The following is a 21,266-nucleotide window of genomic DNA, read 5'->3' as shown; positions in this document are numbered from 1 at the left end:
CACCATCATCCCCTCCAAACTGATCACCAAACTCAGTGAACTGGGCATCAATACCTCCCTCTGTAACTGGATTCTGGACTACTTGTATTGCATTCATTGTGTCTACACTTGAGATAAATAAGTTTGTTTTTTCTTTTATCACATACACATATATTGGTAGATGTTTTTTCTTTACCTTGACATGTTTCCATCTTCATCAGAAGGTCACACGGTGGAGTAGTGTGATGCGTTTTTATCAGCTGATGTTGTTACGGAGGTGTGATCCACCTGTCAGTTTTTTGACAGGTGGACCACACCTCCTGCTGTCAGTCAGCCACCCCCCAGGATGGCACTCCAGGTATAGGAGAGCATATATGCTCCCTCATCTCTGTTCATCGTCTTTGGGCTCCGCTTTCTTATTTCAATCGCCTTCTTTATCCAGTGGTGGTATCGGTTGTTCTCCTGCTTAATGACTCGCATGCAGGAGGTGTGGTCCTGGTAAAGAAAAAACATCTACCAATAAATGTGTATATGATAAAAGAAAAACCAAACTTATGGATTCTGGACTTCCTAACCAACAGACCTCAGTCTGTTAGGTTAGATAATCGCACCTCCTCAGCCATCGAACACCAGTGTACCACAGGGATGTGTGCTGAGCCCTCTCCTCTACTCCCTCTTCACCTACGACTGCACACCTGTACATGGCTCTAACACCATTGTCAAGTTTAAAGATGACACTACGGTGATTGGGCTCATCAGCAATAACGATGAGATGGCCTACAGGAAGGAGGTCCAGCACCTAACATCGTGGTGCACTGATAACAACCTGACTCTCAACACCAAGAAGACCAAAGAGCTCATTGTGGACTTCAGGAAGTCTAAACCTAGCACACACACACCCATTCTCATCAACAGGACTGAGGTGGAGCATGTCACCAGCTTCAAGTTTCTGGGTGTCCACATCTCTGAGGACCTCTCTTGGACCCTCAACACCTCTACCCTGATCAAAAAGGCTCACCAGCGTCTCTTCTTTCTGAGGTCCATGATCTGTCTCCTCAGATCCTGGTGAACGTCTACCGCTGCAACATCGAGAGCATCCTGCACCAACTGTATCATAGTTTGGTATGGCTACTGCTCTGCCCCACCGAAAGACTGCAGAGGGTGGTGAAAAGCACTGCAGCCATCCAGGGGGTGGTGAAAACGGATGCCCCAACACATCACGGTTCCTCACTCCCCTCTGCTGGCATGCGAGCCAGTAGCCTGGGCTATCCATTGGGAATCCGAGGTGCTGCTGCTCGAAGTCTGTGTGCAGGGCTGAATCGCGCAGGTTCAACACAACGCAGGTTACAGACCTGGATCGGGGAGTGTAACGGATGCCAGCTAGCTTAGCTGTGCTTGTGGAGGCGTTGGTAAACCTCACTCCCCGGCGCCTCAAGAGTGCTGCTGGCATGCGAGCCAGTAGCCTGGGCTATTGGCTCATTGTTAGCGCCTTCGCCTCCCGATCCGAGGTGCTGCTGTTCGCGTATTCCGAGGTTCACAATGCAGGTTACGTGTGCAGGGGCTGAATCAGCGAGGGTTCAACGGATGCCAGCTAGGTTACATTGGTGCGTAAACCTGGATGCTGCTGGCATGTGAGCCAGTTGGGCTATTGGCTCAATTGTTAGTGTCCTCGATCCGGATGCCTGCTAAGCTTGCAGGGCTGTGCTTGCAGGTTACATTGGTAAACCTCACTGAGGTTTAGGGGGTGCCTCAAATGCCAGTGCTGCTGGCATGGTAAACCTGAGCCAGTGGCCTAGCCTGGGCTATTGGCTCAATTGTTAGCCTTCGCCTCCCAATCGGAGGTGCTGCTGTTCGCGGGTTCGAGTCCGGGCGTGTGCAGGGCTGAATCGCGCAGGTTTAACACAACGCAGGTCACACACGCATCATCAAAGACTGTTCTCACCCCAACCACAGACTGTTCACTCCACTCCCCTCCGGGAGGCGTTACAGGTCTCTCCACATCCGAACCAGCAGGTTCAGAGTAGGGCTGTCACCCTACTGAACTCTAGCTCTGCATCCCGGTGACATCCAACTAACTAAGCCCCATCACCCCCTGCCCCGCCTGATGCCTCTTTGCCTGTGCCTGTTGAGGTGTCCACGACCATGGCAACCTTGACAGGGACAACAAGGAGGCGGACATCCCCCCACAACTGCACTACCCTATCCCACCCATCTATTTATTTACAAATGTACATACTGTAATTACTGTACATAGCCACATTCCACTGCTTTTCATCCTGCATATACACTTATTATTAATACTATTGTAATGTTACTGTTTCTGCACTACAATGTTACTGTTACCACACTGCACATAGTTGTACATTCTGTACATATCTGTCTATATGGTTCATACTAAATATCCATATTTATTCAGTGTTTCTATAATATATTCTGTTAATACACTGCATATATCTATATTGTTCTTACTACTACTATAATGGTACCGCCACTACATTGCACATACCTGTACATGTTGTTCATACATTGTTCATATTACAGTACATAGCCATATTTATTCTGCTCTTATAACTGCTAATACACTGCACAAATTTATATTTAATTTATGCTACTCTAAACCACCTTCTGCAAAACAACTGTATACTACTGTCTACACTGCACTATATTTCTTGTCCTGTCTATGCACCACCTGCCTATACTGTGTACAGTATATCACATTGCACTTTTCTGCTTTTTTTGCACTTCTGGTTAGGCATAAACTGCATTTCGTTGTCTCTGTACTTGTTCTCTGCACAATGACAATAAAGCTAAATCTAATCTTATTTAATCTAAAAAAATATCTGCCTCTGCTTTGCCTCTTTACGGATCATGCTATCTATGAATAGCAGCAGCAATGTCTGCATAAGTTGAGACATTGTTATTGACCTTCTGGACCAGAGACATTCCATCAATGATTGTTTCTGTATTATATTCATCTGGAAGATTATCTGATAGTGATGCAAGTTTCTGCAAATGCTTTGCAAGTGCTGCTTTAGAGGTTTTCCTTGGGGTCCCCTCAGGTGTCGCTAAGGTCCAAGAGGGTGACAAAAGACTTCTCTCATGTCCAGTCTTTAACATGATGGTCTTGCCATGTGCCTGTGTTTTCTTTTTTGACTCATGCTCGTAAATGTCTTTCATTTTTGCTTTGTCAATGTATCATGGAATTTGTGCTTAGGTGTATCTGACTCCAGCCTCTATGTCATGATCTTTGCCTGTAGTATGAGCCTGAATCAGATCATCCCTAACCTCTTGTGTTGCTTTGCCTGCTGTAGATATGCAAATGAACTCATGTTCCTCTGAAAATGGATTGATCCAATTTCAGTTTCTGTTTCATCTCATCAGAACTGTGTAGAATTTTTAAAACTGTTGTAAATGTATGGACTTGTAGATCTTGGAAAATAGTTATTATTTCTTTTCAATGGAAATTATTTTAACATCAGATGAAAGGCAATTTTAAGTATGATGATAATGATAATAATAATAATAATAATAATAATTGTACATAATGATAACAATATGTAAAGTATGAATATTTTCACCAACCTGTTCATCTACATCTCATTCCCACATTCTGACTAGTCAAAAGTACAACTGAAATGCATAATGTAGATAATTTTAGCACCTGTGATGCAATTACCATAATTTCCCAACTATACGCTGCAGCTTATACTTTGATTTTGCTAAATTTCTTCAGCTATGAGGTTAATACACGGGGGCAGTTAATATGGTATATGGTTTTGTTTCTTTTAACTTGCATAAAACACTGTCGGGTGGCTTATATACAATACGGCTAATACACAGGAAATTACTGTATGTATTTCATGTGCCCTGGACATTATAAAATTATAATATTTATGTTAAGCTGGGTACATGTGGTGATGTGAACAATTTTCATATGGTATTCCTTGAATGTAAAGGTAATATGTGATTGGTAATCATGATGTTTTGATCTCTTGGAATATCTCTTATTAAATACTAATTTACTAAATTTTGGGGTGTTTCCGAATAGTACATTTACAAATAGTAAATAGCAATGCAGACCTATGTAATCATTTGTATTTCAAGTCTCTGCTGGGAGGTAGGGAGGGAATAAATACATTGATTAATGAGGTAGTGGGCATTTCAATTAGTGCTGCAACACGTTGTGTCTCTGAAAACGTAGATTTGCTCATTATTACACATAAATCTTGAATTTTATCAACCAAAATGAAGGGCAAAATCACATAATGATTCAAAATATGGATGCCAACATCAAACACCACATATGCATCAGTAATAATGAGGTTTGGATTATTTTCTGGGCTCTTATGAGTGGTTTAACAAAAAAAAGCCAATAGGCGGAATTTCCTTTTTTTAAATCAGGTCAACTTTGAAGGCCTGTACAGCCACAAAGCTACAAGATCCAACTTGCTATCATACCATTTTATACTCCAGAGATATGTAGCTTTCAGAAAAATATAGTGAGAATTTGCCCCCCCCCAAGTGGTAGTGACACGCCCCTTTTTGGGCCTGTGGCTCATGGACTATAAAAAGCCCAAATAAATTGATATATTTGGTATATCGCCCACCCCTAGGTACAACCTGCACTTTTAAATGACCGACCTCTGCAGTTCGCCTTCAAAAAAGCTGCTATCTTTGCCCATGTAAGGAAAGGGTATTTTAAATATGAACAAGGGTATTTTAAATATGAAACTGTTTACAAAAAGCACAAGTCAGATGACGAAAGTGTGTAGGGCAAACATCTGCATTTCAGACTTCTTTGTCAACAGGAGTTTGACATGCATGATTATTAAAAAATTCCCATATTCTAATAGGAAAGAAAATCACATGGACCCGTTCTTATATGGACAAAGACGGCAACTTCTTTGTAAGCAAACTCCAGAGGTCTTTAGGTGCCAACATGAGTGCACTGTCACCTGCCATGCACATTTCCAAACAATTGAAACAATGGAATCTAATGTAATCGGACATCGAAAGAGGAATGTGCCACACTCATGTCGGCACCTACTGTATGTACAGAAGCCTTTACTTGATGAAGACAGAGTTCTCCTCCTCCGCTTCTTAGGAAGCCCTTACTTGCAGGTTGTTGTCCAAACATGTGGTCCTCTGTGCAATCCCCTGCACATCCTGCAGGAAAAGTTCTGAGTGTCTCTCTAATTCCTTTGTCTCGTGTGACCTCCAATACAGACCATCTGAAATGTGTAAGATGATGCCATCTTCTAGCAGGATGGCATTGCGGATCGAAATAAAACCCCATGGGATGAGGTCGCTAGTGTACACAAATAATTGGCTGTGATGGCGGAAACCATCTGAGGTTTGTAGTATGGCCCACTGAGTCATTAAGATAGACCGATGAGTGGCACAGGGGTTAATGGACAGCATGGGCAGCATATTGTCCTCCAACTTTATGAGAATTGCTGTATCATAGTACAAGTTATGGATGGGCTCCCAGTAAAAGTTGAAGAAACCATCTAAGACGAATCGATGCTGGAAACCGATGGACTGTCCATCTATTTCTACTGTGAGATATGTTTGGTTCCACTCCATTACCACCTCCCAGTAGCTGTAAAGACAAGATAGATAGATAGATAGATAGATACTTTATTGATCCCCAGGGGAAATTCAAGGTCTCAGCAGCATACAGACAACACAAACACATTCTTTAACAGAAAAAAAAAGATGTAGAAACAAACACTAAGACACAGAGCTGCTGAGTAGGCTGCCACACTTGACGGCACCGGAACAAAAGCATCTGAAGTGCTGACTTGAGGTCAGCGTCCAATGGCACCATTGTTTGGCGTTGTGGTATATTATGGTTATGGGTATTGTATTTAGCAGACACTTCTGTCTAAAGCAACTTACAGAATATGGACTTTACAATAGTTACAATTAACAGTAAACAGTAAGAGTAACAGTAAGTACAAACAGTAACAGTAAGTACAAACAAAAGTTGGTAAGCCAACATTAAGCAAAATAATAATAATAACAATAATGGCATAATGAAACATGCTAATAATAACAATAATGTCAATACAATATCATATCAATAATGAAACTAAAAATAAACGTCATGTGTAAGCAGTTTGTTTAACTTAAACGTATGCCCTCATGCTCACTATGCACCGATTTGCTTGGGCTACACAAGCTTGTTCAGAGTGTTGTGAGTGACTATCTAACATAACATTTATGTACATGTCCTGAAGAATAAGAGGGTCTGCAAGTATTAGATGCACTTTGTCGCCGACTCAAAAACAAAACAATTTCTAGATGACTTTGGGTGTTATAGTGTGATAGTGCAGCATAGAACCTACCCATTTTCTGTGAACTGCCCATCAATCTTTTTGGTGGAAGATGGCAGTGTGACTCTAGGGAACTGACCCAGGTTGTAGAAATTTCTGCTGAGGTAGTAAGATTGCTAAACCAAGAGAAGTTTACTTGTTTACTTTACACGTCTATTAAACTTGTCCTAACTTGTAAGTGTGACTTCACAATAACAACACATTACATTTATGTGGTGTTTTTCTAGATACCTAAAGCACTTTATAGTGTGTGTGTGTGTGTGTGTGGTTGGGGTGGGGGGTGTTCCACAACATCCATACTCACCGGTGAGGGAATTGCAGCCATCTTGTATATTTCTAAATAATCGTCCGCAAAAGGATCAATTATCCATATTCTTATTGTCTAGTTTACATGCACAAAAGACAGGGTTGCAAAAACAGAGCTGAATGGAGCTGAGCAAACTTCTTGGGTAGTTTCTCACAGTAAGCAATCTGTTTCAGGCTCAAAAAGAAACCTTATTGACATTATTAATATTGGGTGGACTGGGTCGGGTCACTGGTCTCTCCCTTCCATACATATGGTGTCAGAAGTGGGATGGCTGCCATGAGGCCATCGGAAGCGTGCCCAATGTGTGCCGTATAAGGGTCCCCCAGGATAGGTTGACCCCTGTGTGAGGGACCCCATTCAATAAATGTTGATATTGGGACAATTATTAAAACATAGGATTTTTAAACAAACATAAAGAAAGTAACTTTATTCTAAATATGTCTTGGTGTGTGTAAAAATTAAACATCAAATTGAAGATGATGATGTGAAAATGTATCTTGTGCTGACATGTTAGTTTTCTACTTTCTCCCCCCATTTTCCCTGGTGCTGTTAATTATATTTATTAGTAATACATAATAATCAAACTCAATCTTGTATTTGGAGACATAGACATGCTGGAAATGTCAAATGTTTAATGTGATTGTGAAACTACCCACTTTCAGCTATTATAGACCCTTTCAACAATAAAAACAAAAACAATGCTTGAGCGTTCTATTTGGGCCCCAATCTACTTCCTCTGCATTAAGATAACATATGGAATGTTAAAACGGAAGCCTTGTGGGGCCAACTATGATGCTGATAATGGAACTCTCTTGAAAGGGTCTATACAATGTGCATGCTGTAGTAAATAAGAAGAGTACAGTAAATTCATCAGCTAAGATTCCGATAAGATGCACCATACAGTCCAAGAAGGGCAATTCATTTGCAGCTAACCCAGTCCATACCCACTCAAGGTTAAAACTCACAGGTAGTATGTCAGGAAAAACCACAACAAGCAAGTTAGTGATCAATACAGTGAGCAGGGTATAGACATATTAAAATAAAATAATTATAATAATAATAAGATCTACTCACCTTTGTCTTCTCAGAATTCCTGTAAAGGCATACTGCTTAGGCATATTTGGTATCAATCATATCATTAGATCAACAACTGAGATCATTTGTGTACATGCCATATCTTCTTTTATACAACAGTTAGGTCCGGTCGAGCAATTTATTAATTTTTGACGAGAGGCATTCTATGAGTCATCACGAGTGGCGATATCCCAGCACAACGCCACTCAAGACTTTTTACTGCTAGTAATCACTCCACGAATGATACATTGTAACCGTTAAAACTACACCAACATTTCATTCATTTATAAAAAGAGTCAGCGAGAGAAATTAACGAACTAGATAATTAAATTAAGCAATATGGTAGACAGCGGCATTCATAACATTTGATTTGATTTGATTTATGAGTCCGATGATGAGGAAAGGGAGACAGAAAAGAGGCAGGAGAGTCCATCTAGGCCTATCTCCAGGTGTGTCTCTTTAAGTCCCGATGATCTGGACAGTATCGAGAAAAGCAGGCACAAACGGAATACTACAAAGCAGACTTTGTGAGCCGTTAATTGTTTTCAAGCCTGGCTTAGGGAACGAAATCTAAATATCGATGTGCAAATCAACGTCTACAAGTAGCCTAGCCACACTCTGCTACAATGTGAAATGTTCATTGCCTGGCAACTAAACGCTGTCAGCTTTAGCTGGAACTGTTTTTTGTGGGAGACACTCTAAAACATACTCTAAAACATACTCTGGTGTCTCTAAACTAAATTAGTTGGGAATGGAACTGTTGTATAAAAGCAATATGACACGAGTGGGAGTGGGGTTGGTAAAGGATATCGCCACGGCTGTAATTGCTTTCGTCACTCGGTCTTGTACCTACTGCCGAATTACAGCCGTGACGATATCCTTTACCAACCCCACTCCCACTTGTGTCATATTGCTTAAATAGTTCAAACTAATTAGCCTTGGAACAATGGTCAAAGGTGGATCTACAGTTAAGACATTTGGTATCATTAGGTCCATAGTTTTATGTAGATCAGGGGTCTCAAACTCAAATGAGCTGGGGCCACTTCTGCCAACGCCATCTGATTGGAGGGCCACGTCAGTGTTAAAGAATAATACAAAAAAAGAACGGCTATTTCTGAAAATGCAATGGTTTTTTTTTCCAAATACTACACAAAACTGCAAACAGAAAGTGCAAGTCTTTTCATCTATTTTTAGACACCTGTGCTAGCAAACTTAGCTTAAAAATAAAATAATGATAAAATAAATATTAATACAAATGATAAAAACAAACAAAAAGCATAAAACAGGTATGTGTGTGTTTCACACCAAATAAAAATATTTTCCTCTCATAACTTATTTAAACCTGGCAAACTTTAGGCGCCAGGGTTAAGAAAACAACACCATTGCATTTTGACATCAACATTTCAAAAGGTTTGAAAGTGGTCAGAGATAAAGTCCTACTGTAAATATAAAAATCTTTGAGTATAAACAAAAGTTTATGAAGGTGGTAAATTTACCCATCTAATTTGCCACTGGATGGCAAGCACCTCAAATTATGCACCTTTCAGTAAATACTGGATGTTGAACATATTTGAGCAGGTTTACTTTCTTTTTTGTCATATTACCCATATAACAAATTAACAGGAAAACAGTAGGCCTAAGATGTAAACCAACAATAGTAAAATATTACTAGCCTATAACCACAAACCGTTATTATAGGCCTACAATAAAGTAGCCTGGTCAAATCAGTTCCTATCGTGGGTGACTTTGTAGTTCTTCAGAGCCCTATTTTTACTACCCCTGCTGTCTGTATCATGTCCATTACGGACACTATCATCACGATTACCACTGCCACCTCCAGCTATGTTGGGCAGATGGTCGAAATAAGCATGGCATGCTTAGAGGACACCGTCGTACACACGCAAAGACGAACCTCCATTCACAGACGCACTGTGACTATCACTGTCAATAGTCGATCATAAAAGGCAGATATTCCTTCAGAATCAGAATATGTGAATAACATGGCCTACCCAAGACTTCATCACACGTGAACGTTTTTTTAACATTTGGTGTCGGCCTATTTCTGCTTCAATTTGTGCAATATTATGGCATGCATCGCTTCTGCTTCATTACAAACAAATGCACGTCTTCGTGTTTCTCGTGTAGTATTTCCTGACAACTTTGTGCAACGAATTTGGGCTTGAATCGAAGCTCTGGATGTCTAGCAACTAGTAGAGGAGAGTACAAATGGGATGTGTCACCGTACTTGGATCTATCGTCTATTTTAATCAGTGTTGTTGTTTGTCACAATTAAAAATACCCTCAAGGGCCGAATTACCTCATTATTTTGACATTAGGTCATGGGCCGGGAGTTTGAGACAACTGATGTAGATTAAAAATTACACACAAAAAACCTCTAATTCAGTCCTTTTAATTGCATCCTATTGTACAGTCCATAGTTCAGAGCAGCCGTGAGCTTGACTATGTGGACTATGGGGAAGTTGACCTGCATGCACTGATCACCGATATAAAGCATTAATCTGTATGTTTTTACATGTAGACCTTCATGGCCTGCTTACCTCTCATCTGGAATGACAGCATACCAAACAAAAGTCATAGGAGATTTCGAAATATAAATATATCTTGCCTCTTCACTCCAAGATGCCTGTGAAGCACAAATATATTTTAACAAAGATTTAGGCCTATATGTATGTTTATGTACCCTGGAGTTTTCGCGGGAGCACATTTGAATTTTTTCAGCGAGTCAGCGAGCCAGCGAGAGACACTGGCAATGAGTACTTATGTCCCTTGTATTGTGGGGCACCAATCACATCGGTGTATCTGATATAGGCGGGCCAGAGGCGAGCTAAACGGATGACAGTCGTAGTGTTATCCTCGATGTCCCAGAATCACTCAGTAAACATTGGTCGTATAGTGTTATTCAATTGCGTGCAGTGAAATTTTCAAATGCATGCTTGGTGCCGCTCCTCGAGTTGGGCCATTACATTATTTTTGGCCAGACCCTTAATCTTTCGGATTTGGTTCTGGAATATCCAGGCTAATGTATTTCAGTCTCTCAAATAACATCAGGAAAATACATACATTAACACTATAAAAACAGAATGTCTACTTACATTGATGACTGGCAGCACAGAGTGGTAGCCTTCTGCGTAGCATATCATAAGAGTCTTAGGGGCCCTAGCAAAAGGAAAGACCATGAGCTCTACTGAAATAACACAACAAGGGCACGTTTCCCAAAACCATAGTTGCTAAGTTAGCAACTTTGTTGGTTGCAATGCAATTTCCCATTGCCAACCAACTAAGTTGTGGTTAAGGACGGCATGCAGTAGCCAGAAAAGTTGTGGGTTCAATTCCTGGCTTCCACCATTGTGCCCTTGAGCAAGGCACTTAACCCCGAGTTGCACCAAGGCCAATGGCCCTTGTAATATCATTAACATAATGTAAGTTGCTCTACATAAAAGCGTCTGACAAATTTAAATGAAACAGCAATCCAAACAGTGTTGGTGTTGGCTATTGTGGAGACAGCCCAGGGGCCATATTCACAAAGAATCTTAAGGCTAAAAGTAGTTCCTAACAGGCGAATTTAGGAGAAACTCCTAAAAACTAGATGTACCGCATAGCATTACAAAATATGACCGCCGCTCAGTCCTGTACATCCGTTCCGCGAACATAAATCACACTAATCAATTTGTATCCATCTTCTACTCCACCCCCACTCTTGAAACTTTTGTGTATGCTTGTTTGGCATGCCTGTGTGTGTGTGCGGGCCGCACAGCAAGTACCCTACTGGCGCTGCGAAGGTGAATAGATTTGTAGCACTAGCCAAAAAATTTGTAGCATTTTTATAAAACCTTTAAAAAATGTTGGCGTGTGTTTGTTTTTGTGTATATGTGTGCTTTTGTATGTATTGTGTGTATGTGTGTTCGCTTGTGACTTTGTTTAGGGGGTGGGGGTAATGGTGTGTGTGTGTGTGTTTATCTGTGTGTGGGTGTGTGTGTGTGTGTGTGTGCGCACGTGCCTGCATGTTTTTAAGTGTGTGTGCGTGTGTATGCGTGCGTGCGTGTGCGTGCCTGTGTGTGTGTGCATGTGCGTGAGTGCATGTGTGTTTATCTGTGTGTGCGTGCCTGTGTGTGCGTGCGTGCGTGAGTGCATGTGTGTTTATCTGTGTGTGCGTGCCTGTGTGTGTGTGCATGTGCGTGAGTGCATGTGTGTTTATCTGTGTGTGCGTGCCTGTGTGTGTGTGCATGTGCGTGAGTGCATGTGTGTTTATCTGTGTGTGCGTGCCTGTGTGTGTGTGCATGTGCGTGAGTGCATGTGTGTTTATCTGTGTGTGCGTGCCTGTGTGTGTGTGTGAGTGCATGTGTGTTTATCTGTGTGTGCGTGCCTGTGTGTGTGTGCGTGTGCGTGCGTGCCTGTGTGTGTGTGCGTGTGTGTGTGTGTGCATGTGCGTGAGTGCATGTGTGTTTATCTGTGTGTGCGTGTGTGTGTGTGTGCGTGTGTGTGCGTGCGTGTGTGTGCGTGCCTGTGTGTGTGCATGTGCGTGAGTGCATGTGTGTTTATCTGTGTGTGCGTGCCTGTGTGTGCGTGCGTGCGTGCGTGCGTGAGTGTGTGTGTACCTGTGTATGTGCATGCATGAGCGTACAGTGTGCCGCGTGTGTATTTATGTGTTAGGGCTGTCACTTTTGTGAAAAAATCCTGTTCGATTTGAGACATAATCTCATAATCCTTTAATCAATTGTAAAATCGATTTTCCATTTCTAAAAACATATCCATTTTCAACGCCAAATATAGACTAATCCACAGACAACTAACAGCCATTAGGACAAACATAAAGAGGAACCGACCAGCAGTGTCCACGTTGCGGACTGCGGCCCATAGAGAAATGCTGGCCTTCATGATGCTTATGTTTTGATGACTCATGCGGCGGTGCGAAACATTGGTGGCTGGCCTTGCCAGATCGGGTGTTTTTTCCACTACCTATTAAGGCCTGTTTACGGTGTGTTTTAGCCGGGTTTTCGCCTGGAAGGCTCCATAGAAATCTGGCACCCTATTGAAGGAAGTTAAACTGAGAGAGCGGGCAGTTCACAGACACCAGAATGAACGAGTTCACAGTAACGTTCATCAGGCAGTAATACAGTACGTTCAGTTCACGTTCGCCCAAAATATGAACGAGTTCATGAACTTTCGTTCAATGAATGCGTTCAGGCACAACACTGGGCATATGTAACATGTTTAAAACTATTGTGTGTTATGGGGGAAGACATCAAATTTCTTGAAGCATTTGGGAACAGACTGAATGAACTTGAAAGTCCCGACATTAGATTAAGTTACTTGCAAATGCCTTGTCCATGACCTGGCAGTTCCATGGCAAGCCGTTTTAACATACCTTATGGCAAGCCGCCTACACTTCATAAACTTGAAAGCTTGTGTGTGCATATTGATAGTAAATTGAATATAACAGTTCAATTTTATGTTCAAATTTGTCTAATCAATCAAAAAAGCAATTCAGGCTTTAGACCATTTTATTGTAAAAACAAAGTACCGGTTCAGGCACCGTTTTGGCACCAACACCGTTTTAAAGTGGTTTAGCACCGGCCCAAAACCAATGGTTGAAAGCATGAATTGTTTTTTGATTGATAAGACAAATTTGAATATGAAATTGAACTATATATTCAATTTATTATCAATATCTGTAGTTTCATTGCTTCCCTAACAAAGTACCCTAACAAAGTACCGGTATCGGATAAAACCCAAATAATACCCAACCCTATTTGTGAATAGGTCTTAGTGAATTAGGAGTCCTCTTGACTACTTCTAAGCACTTAGGTGCTACTTTTAGGGCTAAAATGCTTCGTAAATTACTCTTAGTCAAAAAATTGAGGAGTCCTAAAGTTACAAGGAGTTTACAAATTCGCCAGTTAGGAACTACTTTTAGCCTTAAGGTTCTTTGTGAATACAGCCCCTAATCATCAACATTGTAGCCAATAAACTTTCTTCACTCACCTCTTATCCTGTATATAACAAGATGGAGACCTCCATTCAAGAAATTGTGCTCCATCTACATAAATAAGCTCGAACTGCAAACATAAATGTTCATTTAAGCAAAACATTATGACAAGAAGGCCTAAGTTAGCTAAAGATTATTATGTCCTAGCATGTGGAGCTGACAAGGGACATATAACCATATATAACCTTAACAGTTAACTTAGCTACCGGCAACATTATCATATGTAAAGCCATGGTGACATTAATGAAAGTTCATCAAACGCCTGCATACCCCCAGACAGGGATGGACTGGCAATCTATGGAGTCAGAACAACGGCATAAAGATTGTGTGCCCGTGAAAAGATATTCACATGTGTAATGTATCACATGAGTTTTGTCTTCGAGAATATGATTTGCACAAGTGTAGAACCGTTTTGTAACTGTGGAATTAATTTGTCTGTGTGCAAAAAAATGCGTACCTAGGTAGTAGTAGGCGATGCAATGTGTTGATTGAGTCAAGACCGTGCCAAAATTCGCTGATTGGCTCTTCAGAAATGACGATAAAACACTGCCAAAATTCGTGTCTGTAAAAAAGTTTTGTAGCTTCGAAGATCCAGTTTGCACACGAAAGATAGATGTCGCACTTCTCCCATGCCTGTAGCTATAAAGCTGTTCCACACACATTCAAACTAAATCCCTGTGAACAAATGTTTTTCACAAGTGCACAAAATATTTCTGCAGGTACGCATTTTTTTTTGCACACAGATAAATTAATTCCACAGTTACAAAACGGTTCTACACTTGTGCAAATCATATCCGCGAAGACAAAACTCTATTATACATGTGAATATCTTTTCACGGGCACAAAATCTTTATGCCGTTGTTCTGACTCAATAGCAATCTGGCATACAGGGCTTCTTAGCATAGGCCAACGCACTTTAGGGCCGATGGACTATAATATAACTAGATGCACCGCATAGCGGTACAAAATATGGCCGCCGCTCAGTCCTGTACATCCATTCCGCAAAAATAAATCACACTTTGTCTCCATCTCCTACTCCATCCCTCACTCTTGAAACTGTGAGTGTGTGCGTGCGTACGTGTGTTCCTGTGTGCGTGCGTGCGTGTGTGTGTGAGTGTGTGCGTGAGTGTGTGCATGCCTGTGTGCGTGTTTGTGTGTGTGCATACAGTATGTGTGTGTCTAAACTGTGTAGGCACCCATTGTGTTTCTACGTATTCCTATTACTACGCTTCCGCCATGGGAGTCTATGGCAGCCCATAGATAGATAGAGATAGATAGATAGATACTATTGATCCCCAGGGGAAATTCAAGAACCGTCTGGTAAAAATTTGGCACACTGATTAATTTCACCAAGTTTCATGTCAGCACCTTGAACGCCACCAACAGGCTAAAGTTAGACGTGCGTTCGCACACGTAAACTTTGACCTATTGGCCTGATTTTCAAAAATGAGGTATCGTTGGAATCCTTGGACCAAGCCAAATTCAATGCACCCTATGACATCAATTTCCACCATGATGAATTTACTGCCATATTGGATTTTAGCAAAAGTGATTGGCTTTGCTGAATATTTAAAAAGCTGAATTGTGTGTCATTGAGTTTTTATAGGTGAAGATAAGTAGGGGGAAAAAATCCGAAACAAAAATTAAATCCGAAAAGACGGAATTTGAGAAAAAATCAAATGGAATTTGGAAAATAATAAAACTGATTTCATAGGGCCCTAAATATTGTGTACTGGTGAACAATGAATATTATACATATTCTAAAAAGGCAGACAAAGGAGCAGTGTTGGAAGGTAACATATTAGGCCACTCCGTAATAAGGAAGGGATAATGAACACCTGCGTGAAGCTGGCCCCCCATGTTATTCAAAAATGATTAAAAACACTGCAAAATGGTCTCAATCGTTTGTGCTAGGTTTGTGCTGATTTGTGCCGTCAAAAGAAACATTTGTGCTACTATGTTAAGTTATTATGGTTTATTTATTACTCGTCACCAGGCCCCCATCAAAAATTCCCCAAAATGGTCTCAATCGTTTGTGCTATGTTTGTGCTGATTTGTGCCGTTAAAAATAACATTTGTGCAGCTATTTTTTTTTAAGTTATCACGCTTTGTTACAGGTGTGACGTCATTCAGCCCCCCCATCAGTGTCCAAATCTCCTCAAAATAGTTGCGAACGTTTGGGCTAGGTGCGTGCTGATTTGTGCCATTTAAAGAAACGTTTGTGTACTACTATGTAGAAATGGCCCAGCAGTTGTAGCTTATACTAGACATCACCCAGCCCCTTCATCAATGTCCAAAGGCCTACCCAACTGTTTGTGCTGATTGCGCCAACATTTGTCCTATGTTTATTAGGCTACGTGCCCAGCCCCATCAATGTGTTTTCCGTTTCTATATTTTTACATTACCAAGTTTTATCTGCTATGCACATGACATCAGTCTCACACACGTTGGCCATATCGCCCCAAACTGTAACTTTATGTTTGTCTTGATCTAAGCAGAAAACATAAGTGCAAGGAAGCTGTTTCTTTGGTTTATAGCTAATTTAGGCTACAACTGGAACTCGGGTCAATTGTCAGCTAAAGAGTAGCCTCTAATTTAGTCACTTTATAAAGTGCTAAAAAGCCCCAAACCCCAAAACCACAAACCAGGCACTTTCAATAAATGTGTAAGGAACTAGATATGCAACCGTGCAGTATAAAAACAGCTTTGTGGGTGGATGGAAATTTCAAGCATCATGCAAGGACATATCTGGGTATCATAACCACTCATTTCATGTATATTTCATGTTCCTAGTTAAACACAAAAAAGTAAAAATGAGGTGTTGTAATCGCAGGTATCTGTGACCTAACATAGTCAAAACTGCACGAAATTGGAAGTGTAGGATCATTATGACACCCTCTGAATGCACGCCAAGTTTCGTGGAATTCCGTTCATGGGGGCCACACAATAAATTAATTTATGTTACTATACAACAAACTGGCCTGTAGGTGGCCGGAGACAGTTTTCTGTGAAAATCTCGAGAACCGTAGGGCCTAGGAGGTCCACCTTTTTTTGTATGTTGGTCTTAAGGGGGCATGTCAACCCATCCCATTACCACTTATTTCATGTATAGAGTCACCTAGTTAAACATTAAAAAGCAAACAATTAGGTGTTTTCATCACAATATCTCTGGCTGACATGGTCAAAACTGCACGAAATTGAAAGTGTAGGATCATTATGACACCTTCCAAATGCATGCCAAGTTTTGTGAACTTTCGTTCATGGGGGCCTTACAATAAAATGATTTATGTGTACATTTAGTGACCATTACACCAACAAGGATTCCTGGGACACTGAAGACCGGGGTACACGAAACTTGGTGGGCATGTAACCCCACATGGATAGCATGGAACCATCGTTTTTCGTTTTGATCTGTAGCCCCCTGCTGGACTGGACCCCGAAAGGAGGGTAGGGCAGACACAGTTTTCTGTGAATATCTTGAGAACCGTAGGGGCCTAGGATGACCAATTTTTCTGTATGTTTGCCTCCAGGGGTCATGTTAACCCATTCCATGTGCACACATGTGTATAAACAGATACACACGCACACACATACATTCACAGTAATCATACGTGAGACACATACTCACACAGTAGACATATGTACGCATGCATGCACATGCACTAACACACATACGCAGACAAACACACAAGCACACACACACACATAAACATAAACGTGTGCACGCACACATGCACACAATTCAAGAATTTCTCAGAATTATGAACAGGCAAGATGGGGGTGGGGTTGTATAAAATTAATTTTACATGTGAAATCTATGAACTAATCATGTTTTGGTACTTGTTGTCTAGCAGATACCAGTGAGAATTGAGTGTGAATAATGCAATTTAGTGAGACAGTTAGAATCATATAGGCCTTTAAGCGTGATTTATTTTTGTGGAAAAAATGTGCTGGACTGGGCGGCGGTCATATTTTCTACCGCTCTGACCGGTGTTCTATACATTATCCCTTACGTAATACATAACTTTCTCCAGTAACTGGTTGATATGAGTACCCAGAAGCTCGCATCATGCTGAACGAACTTCTGGGCCAAAACCTTCACAACCGGAAAACAGCTAGAATAAGTGAAGGAGCAGTACCCCCCAATTATGGTGGGGTAATTCGCACTCTGGTTGAAACACAAAGTAAACAAACCAAAATATATCTATGCAAGAAAATGGGAAAATGTATTCTAAACAATAAGCCAACAGTCGTGGAAGGGCATTACTACGATTAAATCTCACTGTAATCTCCTAGCTTTGCGAGATGTCCCTTTGATTTGATTCATCTTTTTGACATCCACGGACTAGGCTATTTTGCTGTGGCGCGAACAAAACGTGACGTCACATGCAAAGGGTGAATAACACGCAGGGTTGCCAGATTGGTCGGTTTTGCAATCTATTTTGCGGGCAAAAATGGGTTTGGGCGGGTGTATAAAAATTGGGCTGGTTTCGGATCAGTTCGGCGGGTTTTTGTAGCCGAAACAAAGGCACTTCAGACCCTTCTTCCAGCGACCGTCTCTGGTCAGCAGGCAGCAGTCTCTCACTCACTCACTCACACACCCTCTGGCTGACGTGCCCCCCTAAACTCACAACAGACACTCTCAGCTCACGTCACCTTATGTATCGAAACATGCATTCTAATAGTGCATGGTATTTCCATAACCGCGAGATATGCGCTTCACAATGACCGCAATTAGTTGTTAGATATTAACAGCAGACAGTAAAGCCCAGCAGTAATTTATCCAAATTAACACATATTTCAAGTACCATTCATGATGTTGTCAAATATTGAAGTTGTGGGAATTTTAAGCTGTGTGTTTCTTTCGTCCCCCATGTCGTTTCATTTATCCCGGTCTGGAGGGACGAATGAAACAAAACGCATGTTCGATTTCTCCTTAAATAAATCCTGAATGGTTTTGTTCAGAGCTGAAAATGCAACTGTATTTGACAGAGGACCGATGTAGTTTGCTTGTGACAAAATATTAGCTTTCAGTGTTTTACGATGTCTTTGTAAATTACGTTTAATTAAAAAAGTGTTTCAGTCCGGTTCTCCCCTACTCTGGCGCAGACCGCCATTCAAACACACAGCTCGCGGGGTTTTCAAACTTAGCTAGCTGACTGACAATGTCAATATGCCAAAGTGGGCAAAGAGCATTTTGTCATTACAGTCAATCTCTTCATGAGTGTGCACACTGCTGAAAGATTACCTACGAGACAGGATGGACTTACCCCTTCTTTCAGGGTTGATGGATGTGCGCAGGTCTTGCGCTGAATGGCTTGACATAGGACTACGCCCACGCCCGGTCCAGCCCGACAGTTGTTGAGGAAGTTTGACAAAGCCTAGGCCTACTATAACTTTTTTAATTATTTTTAGGCCTAATAACAATTGCTCAAAGCGATTTTCACGAAGGGCCTAGGGCCATAGGCCTATGTTTTTTGTGTAGAGATGGCCCATGCATGAACGTTCTGCTTCTGCAAAGAGCGCACTGACACCCCTGTTCGTTCAACGCGACTTTCATGAAAACTAGGATTAACTGCCTGTCAGGTAGGCCTACTAATTGTTATAAATTACAGGTGTCAAACTCAAGTTTGCCTTTAGCCTATATCTGGCGTATGAAAATATTTTTTGCGTGTAGTTGCCATGCATGGACGCACTGCTTCTGCAAATAGCGCACTGACACTGTCCTAAATAGCCTATTCAGTGCGATTTTCATGAAAACTGCCTGTCTCAGGGAATATATAGCGCCTAGGTAGGCTATTAATTAATTGTTCTAAATCACAGCTGTCAGACTCAAGTTTAACTCAAGCCTTTAGCCTACATTTGGGGTAGGCCTATGAAAATATTTTTTGTGTAGCCTACAGTTGGCCCACCAGTTATGAACGCACTGCCTCTGCAAAGAGTCGACACCCCTGTTCTATAATCAATGCGATTTTCATCTAATGTTATACATGAATATGCATGTGTCATGTTGCTATTATAAATAATTGAAATGTTGTGCATTAGGCTATTTTGTATGTTCATATATCCACTCAATGTTTTTATGTTAGGCTAGCCTACTGAATGCTTTTGTTCCAAGCGTCTATTGACACTAAACAGACAGATTAATAGTCTATGTTTAGCCTATTGCATTATTTTCCGTAACATAAGCTTATAGAATAATAGTCTGACGTCCGTGTAGCCTATACTTTTTTTATGTTCATTTGATTGAATATTGTTTCTGAAATTGGATAGGCTAAGTCGAAAAATGGGTCATTTTAAAGCTTGTTAATGATTTCAATGTGTTTAAATGAGAAACAAGCAAAAGCAAATTTGGGCGGTTTTTTGTGCATTCTCGCGGTTTTTGACGAGGTTTTGGGCTGGAAAACCTTCCTGGCATCTGGCAACACTGATAACACGAAAATGTGTGTGATTAAATTGTTTCTACACAAACATTGGTACTTGTATCAACACGAATTGTGGTCTTAGTCAGGGCACATACACCACTAAATAGACCACTGTATATGTTAGTTTAAACACTTTTCAGCTGCTAATGTTCGGACATTGGATTTCATTGTAACCCTTGCCAGGCAGCTAGGCTACATCAAAGATTGTTAAGGCTGCAACAGAGGTATCAATATGACATAATATGTCTTAGTGACCTTGTTGTTTCTATGAACATGAATTGTTGTTTATAGGCAACACCAACTTAGTCGAGGCATAGAGACCCCTGGATATCTTCGTTATCTAAAAGCCTTATTAGCTCGCTTGCCACCACTGGCTAGACACAAACGGTTAGCTGCTAGCGGTTTTTAGGTGTTGGCCATGTGGAAACCGACCGTTAACGTTACTGCATTGAAAATGTCTGGTCCAAATCTATAATGTTAACGTTGACTTTCACTCTAATGGCCTAAAGTTAACTTTATACTTTTGAATTCATCAGTAAACATTACAAGTGAGAGTGAGGTTCACCTCAAGATACATTTTTAAGGATTGGATTTAATGTTAACGTTAGACATACCGGTTTTCCAACTGTGAATAATTTCTCGTGATCCAAAATATTGCTGTATCTAGAGCAGAAAACAAAACAATGATCAACAATGGTTTCAATCATAGATATACCGTTAGTACTCATATCTAACGTTATGGTTTAAATGACCTTCAGATAGCATAGTGCTAGCCTAGTAACTAAAGTTCAGATAAAGTTAGCAACTGCTTGGAAACTTACCTCCACAGCCCGCTGATGGTTTTGACATTCAGGAGGATCAAGAACAATGTTACCGTCAAAGCAAGTGAAGTAACGTTACGATACATTTTTACAGCAGCCACAAAAGACATTCATTGCTTTCAATTAATTATATAGTACAATTGTGTAATTGTTAACACACAACTCTAATTAGCCATAATAACATTAACGGGAACATAGTCGTGTTCAATAGATATATCTATGGTCGTGTTCAATGAAGAGCTAATCGTCAACAGGACAGCGAAGTGATGTGGGGAGCTAGGCTACTAGACTAGATTCTAGTAGCATGCAAAATAA

General features: G+C 40.9%; 1 protein-coding gene across 2 annotated transcripts in view; it reads right to left on the bottom strand.

Annotated features, from left to right (window-relative positions):
- Positions 1 to 21,245, bottom strand: part of LOC125287128 (cation channel sperm-associated auxiliary subunit epsilon-like) — a 55,205-nt gene extending 33,960 nt beyond the window's left edge. For both annotated transcript variants that reach the window (XM_048232663.1, XM_048232662.1), the window contains exons 1-9: positions 20,952 to 21,245; positions 20,745 to 20,793; positions 13,702 to 13,775; positions 10,812 to 10,875; positions 10,257 to 10,342; positions 7,699 to 7,717; positions 6,622 to 6,699; positions 6,330 to 6,433; positions 5,095 to 5,581 (exon numbers count right to left, since the gene is read on the bottom strand). In XM_048232663.1, the coding sequence (XP_048088620.1) occupies positions 5,095 to 5,581; positions 6,330 to 6,433; positions 6,622 to 6,699; positions 7,699 to 7,717; positions 10,257 to 10,342; positions 10,812 to 10,875; positions 13,702 to 13,775; positions 20,745 to 20,793; positions 20,952 to 21,061 (1,071 nt within the window). In that variant the 5' untranslated portion in view covers positions 21,062 to 21,245. The remainder of the gene's footprint in view (positions 1 to 5,094; positions 5,582 to 6,329; positions 6,434 to 6,621; positions 6,700 to 7,698; positions 7,718 to 10,256; positions 10,343 to 10,811; positions 10,876 to 13,701; positions 13,776 to 20,744; positions 20,794 to 20,951) is intronic.
- Positions 21,246 to 21,266: the final 21 nt, after the last annotated feature.

This window comes from Alosa alosa, chromosome 22, assembly GCF_017589495.1.
Source record: "Alosa alosa isolate M-15738 ecotype Scorff River chromosome 22, AALO_Geno_1.1, whole genome shotgun sequence".
Classification (NCBI taxonomy): domain Eukaryota; kingdom Metazoa; phylum Chordata; class Actinopteri; order Clupeiformes; family Clupeidae; genus Alosa; species Alosa alosa.
This window is presented reverse-complemented; position numbering and strand designations above follow the sequence as displayed.